The 10329-nt window shown below is 42.4% G+C and overlaps 1 protein-coding gene across 1 annotated transcript in view; it reads right to left on the bottom strand.

The window, feature by feature from the left end:
- Positions 1-1757: 1757 nt before the first annotated feature.
- ahr2 (aryl hydrocarbon receptor 2) overlaps positions 1758-10329 on the bottom strand; it is a 106474-nt gene continuing 97902 nt past the window's right edge. Inside the window, exons 11-12 of the mRNA XM_062989299.1 lie at positions 7449-10281; positions 1758-6334 (exon numbers count right to left, since the gene is read on the bottom strand). Of these exons, the coding sequence (XP_062845369.1) occupies positions 6260-6334; positions 7449-10281 (2908 nt within the window). The 3' untranslated portion in view covers positions 1758-6259. The remainder of the gene's footprint in view (positions 6335-7448; positions 10282-10329) is intronic.

Genomic DNA, 10329 nt, shown 5'->3' with positions numbered 1-10329 from the left:
GAACAAGCTACTTAAATTTCTAACTGAACTTTAAAAACTCTGACAAATAAACTCCGTAAAATAAAAGATGGAGTATATTTACAAAAATAAAGCTTAACGTGGCTTTATGTACTAAAAGAACGACACAGGAACTCTAAGTTTCTCTAAATTATTACTGCGCATAAGTTCTCTCCACCACTTAAACGCTTAGGTCGCTGTTTTAGTACAACACGTCACGTTAAATTTGGTCCCCGTTAATCGTTGTTCCTACAGTCTGTGTCGCTTTTATTACGTCATATACGGGTAAAAGACTTATTCACCGGTTTGCCGCTTCTATGTGAATGCTTCTATGTGAATGACACAGTATTGCTGCCATCATCTGGTAAAAAAGGGGAATTACAGCTTTAATTAATATACTTTATTTTTTTTCTGTTTGATTGTGCTGGCGGGCCACAAGTAATGCAATTTAAGACAGAAAACGATTTAATAATTTAATAATCATCTGACTGAATGTGATCAATGCCTGTATATTACAAAGGGTAAAATATATGAAAAATTAAACCTTTAAATCTCCACTTAGGAACATGGTAGAGCAATAAAAAACACATTTTTGTTTACGTATAAACGTATAAATGGTGCAAATATGAAAAATCAGCATAGCTGCCTTCCAAACCTTTAGGTCAAAATGAATAGTAGTATATAACTGAATCCATACAGCCACCGATAATCTTTCCTACAGCATTATTAAAACGGCTCTTCACTATTAATCACAATAATAATTTATAATATAATAATAATCATTTCCTGCTACAATATTGTTGAATTGTTTTATTTTCCTTCCTTCCTATGAGTTTGGAATTTAGATTGATTGAATCGACACTTGGAACTGACTCCATCAGAGTCGACTCCAAAATCGCTGGAATCGAATAAGTCTTTGGCACGTCCGGATGCGCGTTCCCGACGCCATTTTATATCTGGGTCAGAGCGCGTGCACGCAGCGGCCGGCAGACTCGGGCGCGCGGATTTAAGAGCATTAATAATAAATGTCCCGGATACAGAGCACGTGAACGAGCAGAATAATCTGACCAACCACAGAGCTGAGAGCACTTTATTATTAAGTAATACAAAGTAATAAAATATAAAAGTAGTTATAAATATCATATATAATAATGATAATATTCTTTTAAATATGTATTTATATTAATTGTATATTCTGTATGACCTTAATCTTTGTATATGCATTTTCTTTAATAAAAGCACATTGACTCATGAATTTACAATCACTTTAATTTAATTAGATGATTAATTTTATGACTTAGTATTTTGAATTTGGTAAAACATCATGTAATTCTATTTATTTTACATTTCTAACAAAGACTTAATTCAGGGAGAAATTATGTGCAGTAATATATATTCAAATATTTTTATTTTTACTATTAACTATATCTGCAGTGCATATATTTACTTTAAATTAAGTGTTGCCACCGGTCGCCATCTAGCGGACATAATAGGCAGCGCCTGTTGTAACTGATCCACTCATAATAGCACAACACACACTAACACACCACCACCATGTCAGTGTCACTGCAGTGCTGAGAATGATCCCCCACCTAAATAATACCTACTCTGTAGTGGTCCTGGGGGGGGTCCTGACCACTGAAGAACAGCATGAAAGGGGCTAACAAAGCATGTAGAGAAACAGATAGACTACAGTCAGTAATTGTAGAACTACAAAGTGCTTCTATATGGTAAGTGGAGCTGATAAAATGGACAGTGAGTCTAGAAACAAGTAGGTTTTAATGTTATGGCTGATCAGTGTAACCTAAATGATTAAATGATAGCACTTCTGCAGTGACCCCTCTTCAGGTCAAAGTTAAAATAAAAAAAAAAACACACTAACAAAAAGTGTAGTCATATAAACGCTTGTAATAATGTAAAGACGTAAGTATTGATAGGCACAGCAAACACATAAGAAATTTTCTAATACAAAAACAAAGGCTACAATAATAATAATCAGCAAAGAGACATAGGTATACAGATTGTACAAGCTGTGCAGGGAAATTTACAAGATTGTATATACTATTATTCATGAGAGCAAAATGGTAACGTGAAGCAACAATAACAATTTACGTCAAACTTACATACAATAATAAAGTAAATTATACACAGATACTGTATTAAAAGAAGGTGGATGAATGCCGTTGCTAGAAAAAATAAGAAGCTGCGAGTTTGTTTTGATGTTGATTGTTGTACAGATGATCTGAGGGTGAGGGTGTTTAGGCTTTACCTTCTTTAACTCTTCTGTATGGGTCTGAATGACTCTTTTTATTTGAATTAAAAGTTGGACATTACAAAAAAATCCTTCTTATGTTATCCAGGCTTGGGAGCAGCACTGAGAGCGCACCTCCTAATGGCTAAGTTATTTCAGCCACTATTCCGGCCAGGCTATTTATACTACTATACAAAACTAGGTTTGGGTATAAGATTTTGGATGGTACGGTATCATTGATACAGTATACATTAGACTTTAACATATATATATATATATAGGACAATCAGTACAATGAGAGCTAAAATTGTGCTTTCGAACTGACATTAATGCTGCATGTTAAACAGAGCATTTAACAGAGGCTTATAACGGTGACCAGTTGCAAACAATTGATGGTTAGTAGTGGGGTTTGAACCTGCAATGTTGTAATAACTAGTCCAGCACCCTAACCACTAAACTATCACATCCTGGCTATCCTATTTCTACCAAAGAGGTCTCCAGATTTCTACATATTCTAAAACAGAGGTGCCCAATACGTCGATCGCGATCTACCAGTCGATCACACAGTGCACGCTGGTAGATCACTCCTCATTCAAACAGTCCAACGTGATTAACATGAAATGTGGCCACTGACTTTTTAATTTGCGGTTTGTTACCATAGCTACGCCTAAGCCCGCCTAAAGCACTGCTAATCTAGAAGGTTTTCATTCATCAGTAGCCAGTTTGCACCATTTGTGCATTTTTCCTTTCGTAACCCACACTGTTTGTGAAGATGAGTGCGCAGCCAAGCACAAGGACACCACAAACAGTTCGATTCGGGCAAGTACAGTAAGAGGGCTGTTTCATTCAGACGTGGAAGAAACTGATGGAGAAATTTTAACCCTACAAACTGACATTCATACGAAGTCAAGGGCCTCTGCTGGACAATTTTGGATCCAAACATAAGAAAATGTGCCACATATTTGAGCGCCAGCATTTTTGGATCAACCTACTTGTGTGAACCAGCCTTTTCCCACATGAAAATAATTAAGTCTAAATATCAGTCCATGCTTACTGATGAACACTTGGAAGCTGCTCGAGAACTGGCACCAGCAGCTAATGTCCAGACTACACAAACCTGTCTGACAGCATTCAGTGCAACTCATCAGAATAGGGTTAGTGTGATTTTTTAGTCGCTTGCCCTGTTATGCTGAATATCAATATAAGCACCTGAAGCGCATTCAAAAACAATGAAAGTATGGGCACCCCTGTTCTAAACGGTTACATACTGCTGCTTTGATAATAAAACTAAGGCTAAGATGTTGTCTAGGACAATGGGATTCAACATCGTTAAAGGATAAGCCTGAAAACATCCTTTACCTGCTAATCACCTCACATATTCATTCATATTTTGATCTAACAAATGATATTTTCTTAATAAATAGGGCATTTCAGTGTCATTAACGTGATTTTAATTGTTCAGGCAACCTTGCATAAAATCTCAAACTTCTCTTTAAATCTACTTGACTAAAAACAAACTTCTTTAGCCCCTTAGACTAAGACTTAGACTTGCCCTTCCTTTGAACCTTGAACTGTGAGGCTCTTAACAACACTAGTAGAAATAAAGCGCCTGTCTGCTTGGTGTCCCCACGACGTAAATTTCAGGCTGCATAATCATTTTCTCACATTACGATTTCCCCTCTCAATCCAGACCCCCTATCCCGCTGGAAGAATATTCAGATCGGCTCAGGATGACTTGATGTTTAGATGCAGCTGAAATTGTAGGGAACGATCTCTTCTACAATCTCTACTGAAGCAGTTAGATGGGATCTTAATCCTCTATTTGTATATATCTACATATATCTCCTCAGTTAGATTTTCCATCTTTGTAATCAACCTGCTACAAAAACCTATTTCATATCTGCATGGAGAATCTGCTCTTCATTCCATGATCTGTCCGTATACGATCGAATCTAATCTTTAATTCAACCAGCCCACAAAGTCTCATCACATCCTCAATACTATCTCTGCAAGGAGTTTGGATTCCCAGATACGGCCGGTCCACTGGAAGGTCATCGCAGTGATCCGTCATCTTCACCAAGAAACGACAGGTCAGATGTTTGTCTGATGTCTAAAAGGAGATCTCTGACCTCTCTGCGAAAAGCTCTGATACGGATTCAGTCCACAAAAGGGGTCTGATCTCAGGACCATCTCTGTTTACTGATTCTGATAACTGATTCTTTCATGACGTCTCTGCAGCCGGTCTCCACGAAGACCTGATCTCAGTATCCTCTCGTCAGTCAGTCCACGGGGCGATCGAACCCAGAAACTCTATGTATCAGCTGCGATCTCAATACCATCTGCACAAAGGAATTCAAGCAAACTCTGCCATCTCACTGCAAAAACAACGCCAACTTCTAAAGGCCGCTATAACACTAACAGCGGGGTGAGTCAACATTCAGAACTAAAAAAGGAAAGCGCGCCGAGTCTGCAATCAGTCATAGTTCCTTGATATTGAGGTAAGAAAGCATTTATAGACGTTAGATTTAGTACATGTTCATAATGCTATATTAATAATACATAGTCACTGTATATAAAAAGGCTAAAGTGTCAGAAGAGAATAAGGCACATAGGAGAGTTTGCTAAATGTCTAGAACTGGGATGGGAAACGAATAAGAAGGTCGAAAAAAAAACACACAAACGGGGGATGGCTGGCGAGCGGCCTGACTTCTGTGCACCTTTAGGTTTGACACTCTATATGCAAGTGTTTTCATTAAAGTCAAGAAACCAAACGCTATCAAGATAGCGTCGACTAGACAAGGGTCACAATAAAACAATCATTAAAAGCAGACACCAAAATGGCTCAATGACATTTTGACAAATGATTAAATGTTCAAAAAAAGTACAAAAAGCACATTTAAAACAAAAGCTGCGCATATTGAAAGTCCTTTATCATGATATTTTAGTTATGATAACGTAATCATAAGTTAATGTTGAGAAGTCGGGTGGTGAGTTAATGATGAGTGGGCATCCACAAATCAAGTCCATCAAAAGTCCATTTTGGGATAAAAACACATCTGGGCGTTCTATGTCCATACAAACCGATAGTGTCATTGGTGGTTAGCCGAGTGGCTGATGTGTTCGGGTGTGGGGCATTTCCCTGTCCGGCTTGAAGCTGTCAGTCAGGCAGTCATTTCGCCCCTGCAGATCCAGAGCGTACTTAAAAATAATGGCTAACGTAACATAGCTGCGTGCTAAGTTTATCTGTCATAGTGCTACGTCTTTGGATGCAGGACACAATGTATCTTTTTATATATCTTTAACAATCTGTAATTATTACAGACGTTTCTTTTACCTTCTTAAGTGCATCAAGAGAAATCCAAAGGGAGCCGACGAGTGGTAAGTGTTTAAGTTTCCCTTAAAAAGAATACACTACGCTTTCCGACAATCGGAAAAGCAAGTGTGCACGTTTTAATGGCTTTCCCCCAGAATTGTATCCTACAGTAAAAAAGGTTTCACCTTTATTACTGCATACTTCATTAATGAGCTCTGGGCGGCTCCTCGTTGCCACACACACACAGAGACAAACACACACACACACACACACACACATATACACAAATACACACCCTGCCCAGAGTCTTCCACAGAATGAAACAAATCAAAGAAATGCACAAAAAGTGAAAATAAATACGTTCACCATACATACGCTCATCCTTCTTAACCTCTCCGGGCAGGGAGCGAGTAAATGAACACACCATTAAATGAACGAATGAATAAGCAAGAGTTCAAGCGCGAATAGCCGCTGAGTGGCCTGTCTGACGAAGCGCTACAGTCACTGGTACGGCTCCCCCCCGTGTCAGGACAACTTTCTTTCCTTTTGTGTTTTTCAGCTGCGATACGAACAAAGAAAAGAATCTAAACATGTAGAAGCGTGTACGGTGTCTCCTCGGGGACATCCCTCCTTCTTTCTTTATGCATAGAAAGTCTGTAGGCACGTTAATAGCTGCGCTGGATGGGATTTCTGTCGTTTTAGAAATTCTCATTCGGGTTGTTTAAAGGGGCGAAATGGAATGGTTTGTTCTCCTTGACGGGACGATTCGTGATCTGTAGAAAGAAGCAAATCAAAGAATTAAAGAGCTGAAAAAAGTCATTTTACAAAACATACAGCTTTCATTGTGCTTGATGGAGACCTCATTCCAAAACCATGGTTATTAAAACTTTGTTTTTACTATAAATATATAGTCAGTTTGCCTTCCGCTGCTGGGGGATCCCTGATTGCATTCGAGGTGGGTATATTGCTGCTCACGCCTCCTCCGACCCATGCACAGCCCTTAGCGGAACCCTTTTTCACCCATGCATTCTGCACAGGCGCCTCTCTATCCGCTAATCAGGGTCCTTACACAGTTTTTTTAAGACCCCACCCACATAGTCCGGTCATGCCACCCTAGCAGAAACGTGTCTGCTGCAGGCACTGGGCGCATAAGATTTTAAAAACAATTTAATTGCCGCTCAGGTGGCGCAGCGGTAAAAAAGACACGCTGCAACCAGGGCTGGATTCTGAGTACATCGTATCGAATCCAGCTCTGCATCACCGGTTCGAGGCCGAGTGGCTGTATGTGCAACGATTGGCCGGTTGCTCAGTTGTAGGGCGGGACAAAGAACCGGACGTGGGTCTCTCTCTGTCAGAATGAGATTATGAGCTCTGCCGGCTGATTAGAGGCGCCTGCACAGAGATGAGGAAGAGTGCCCTTAGGGTGTGTCTCTCCGCATGCGACGCTAGGTGGCGCCACACATCAATGTGTGGATGGCAAAAATGCATCCGGCTGCTGCCCATGTTTCAGAGGGGATGTGGGTTAGCTTCGATCTCCTCGGTCAGGGCAGGGTTCGGCATAAACAGAGAGGAAGCACGGTGCAAATTGAACAATTGGATGCGCTAAAGGGGGAGAAAAAGGGGAGAAAAAAAAATCTAATTAACAGTAACAGTAATAATGCAGCTTGCTATAATGTAACGTAATACTATATATATATATATAGTGTGGCCTCTGTCCCAGTTTTTTTAAGTGTGTTGCAGGCATCACATTCAAAATGTGCTTATATTTACTGAAACATTAATTAAATGTTCCTGAGAATGAACAAATCACAGATTCTAAGTTTATTGTACAATGTCTACTCGCCCTTGTGTAAACATGAACATGATGGTTAATAAAATCTGCATTACCTTTGTTTGACTGTTGCAGGTAAGAAACTGCTGTGGCAGATTGCAGATGATATTGCCATCAGGTGACAGGGCCATGTCGTTTATAACACCCTCTGCGGGGCCACTTTGATACAAACATAAGCCCTGGGTTGAATTCTGGGCCAGAAAACCATTAGGCTTCTGGCAGACTGAAATCACTGCGTCCTGACCAGTCGAACTGTAAGGTAAGCTGTTGACAGGGGTCTGATTTCCCTTCCCAAACATGCAACTGCTTATGGGTGCAGCAGCACAGTTGCCCATCAGCTTCCCCTGCTGGTCATAAACTGCATTGGAAGTTTGCCTTAACCTCTCCTGCTGGTTGTGTATGGCATTGGAAGGGTGTGAGATCTCCTGGTGTCCATAGACTGCATTAGTAAATTGTGATGACCCTCCCTGCTGTCCATACACTGCTTTATTAGGTTGTGATGACCCTCCCTGCTGTCCATACACTGCTTTATTAGGTTGTGATGACCCTCCCTGCTGTCCATACACTGCTTTATTAGGTTGTGATGACCCTCCCTGCTGTCCATACACTGCATTAGAAGGTTGTGATGACCCTCCCTGCTGTCCATACACTGTATTAGAAGGTTGTGATGACCCTCCCTGCTGTCCATACACTGCATTAGAAGGTTGTGATGACCCTCCCGGCTGTCCATACACTGCATTAGAAGGTTGTGATGACCCTCCCTGCTGTCCATACACTACATTAGAAGGTTGTGATGACCCTCCTTGCTGTCCATACACTGCTTTATTAGGTTGTGATGACCTTCCCTGCTGTCCATACACTACATTAGAAGGTTGTGATGACCCTCCTTGCTGTCCATACACTGCTTTATTAGGTTGTGATGACCTTCCCTGCTGTCCATACACTGCATTAGAAGGTTGTGATGACCCTCCCTGCTGTCCATACACCGCATTAGAAGGTTGTGATGACCTTCCCTGCTGTCCATACACTGCATTAGAAGGTTGTGATGACCCTCCCTGCTGTCCATACACTGTATTAGAAGGTTGTGATGACCCTCCCTGCTGTCCATACACTGTATTAGAAGGTTGTGATGACCCTCCCTGCTGTCCATACACTGTATTAGAAGGTTGTGATGACCCTCCCTGCTGTCCATACACCGCATTAGAAGGTTGTGATGACCCTCTCTGCTGTTCATACACCGCATAAGCAGGTTGCACTGACCCTCCCTGCTGTCCATACACTGCATTTGCAGGTTGCACTGACCCTCCCTGCTGTCCATACACTGCATTTGCAGGTTGCACTGACCCTCCGTGCTGTCCATACACTGCATTTGCAGGTTGCACTGACCCTCCGTGCTGTCCATACACTGCATTCGCAGGTTGCGATGCCCCTGCCTGCTGTCCATACAATGCATTAGAAGGTTGCAAGGGCCCTCCCTGTTGTCCATACGCTGCATTTGCAGGTTGTGATGACCCTCCCTGCTGTCCATACACTGCATTAGAAGGCTGCATGAGCTCCCCCTGCTGGCCATATGCTGTAGCAACAGGTTGAGGATGGGTGCCTGAGACATAGTTGGACTGCACCATCAGCCTAGAAACTGGATCTTGCTGGAGATCATTTGACTGACCACAAATGATGTGATGATGACTGTTTGGGAGATTGGGAACGTTGGGAATGTTGGGAACTTGGGGCAAAGAGTTCAGACCTTGCTGAATGGAAGGCTGGGTCTGATGCATAGTCATTAGTCTTTGATTGTCTATGTTCTGATTGCTGAGGATAAACTGTCCCTGGAGACAGGCATTCGAAGCAGGTTTTAACATGACGTTTTGCAAAGGTGAAGTGTTTTTGCTGTTGGGTGTCTGGGTTCCCGTCCACTGACTGCCCTCCCTGATTGCCTGACTGAATGGAAGGGAGCTCTGGTTATGGAAGCCTGTTGGTTGGACTTGATTCTGATGGTCGAGGAGATTCCTTGTCTGAGCTCTCTGTACGAACCCCGCTTGGACGTGTTGGGCCGGCGCTCTTTGCTGCACCAGTCCGGCCTGATTCTGTTGCCCATGAAGTAAAGGATTGAAAGGCGTCATATTTTCACAAAGCTCCATCGGACTCACATATGGTTCCTCAAGATCACCCGGCTGCCCAAAAGGAATCTCTGGCCCTAGATGTGCATGCTTTATCATCCCCCTTCCCGAGCTGTCTGTTCTTATGCCGTCCTGAATGCCCAGGGTTTCATTAAGGTCTCCCTGCAGCTGCATTTCGGACAGACACTCAGGAAGACATTCGTTCAGACTGGTGCTACTCTCCTTGAACAGCACATCTTCTAGATACGAGAAGATGTCTTCGGTCATGATTTCATCATTTTCAAAGGGAGTCTTAGCATTGCTCAGATTATTCATTCGCAGCAGGGTGTTCTCCCACTCCTTTAGCTCCAGCTCATCGACATCCAGCTCATCGAGTTTGCCACAAAGGCTCGTGTCCCCTATGATCTGTTGCAGGCTGTCCATCATGGCCTGCACAGGCGATTCCTTTTTGATGCCCACAGAGTTCCCTTCTGCGCCTGCCCAGGACTTCCCGGGGACATTAAGTAGGGCATGACTGTCCCGAAATGCCTTTTCCAGACAAAACTGATCACTGTTGCCCTGGTAGATGGACTGGTCCTGCTTTAGCATGCATGTCAGCAGTGAGCTTGGTGGCAGTGCTGCCGGTTTACTGATCTTTCCCTCTTTGATTTGGCTGGGAATGTCGGTCACGTTTGGAGAGGGGGTTGTCTCGTACAGGACAGCCTCACCAGTGGCGAAGCTGAAGGGTAGCTGCAACTTTCTCTGACGAAGATGCTCTTCGCCTTCCTCATTCCTAACAGTGGAGAAAGTAGAAATCAATTAAAATAGGGCTAATTTTACC

Source organism: Trichomycterus rosablanca, chromosome 27 (assembly GCF_030014385.1).
Source record: "Trichomycterus rosablanca isolate fTriRos1 chromosome 27, fTriRos1.hap1, whole genome shotgun sequence".
In the NCBI taxonomy this organism is placed as follows: Eukaryota; Metazoa; Chordata; class Actinopteri; order Siluriformes; family Trichomycteridae; genus Trichomycterus; species Trichomycterus rosablanca.
Note: the sequence above shows the minus strand (reverse complement) of the source record. Positions and strands in the feature narration are given on the sequence as shown.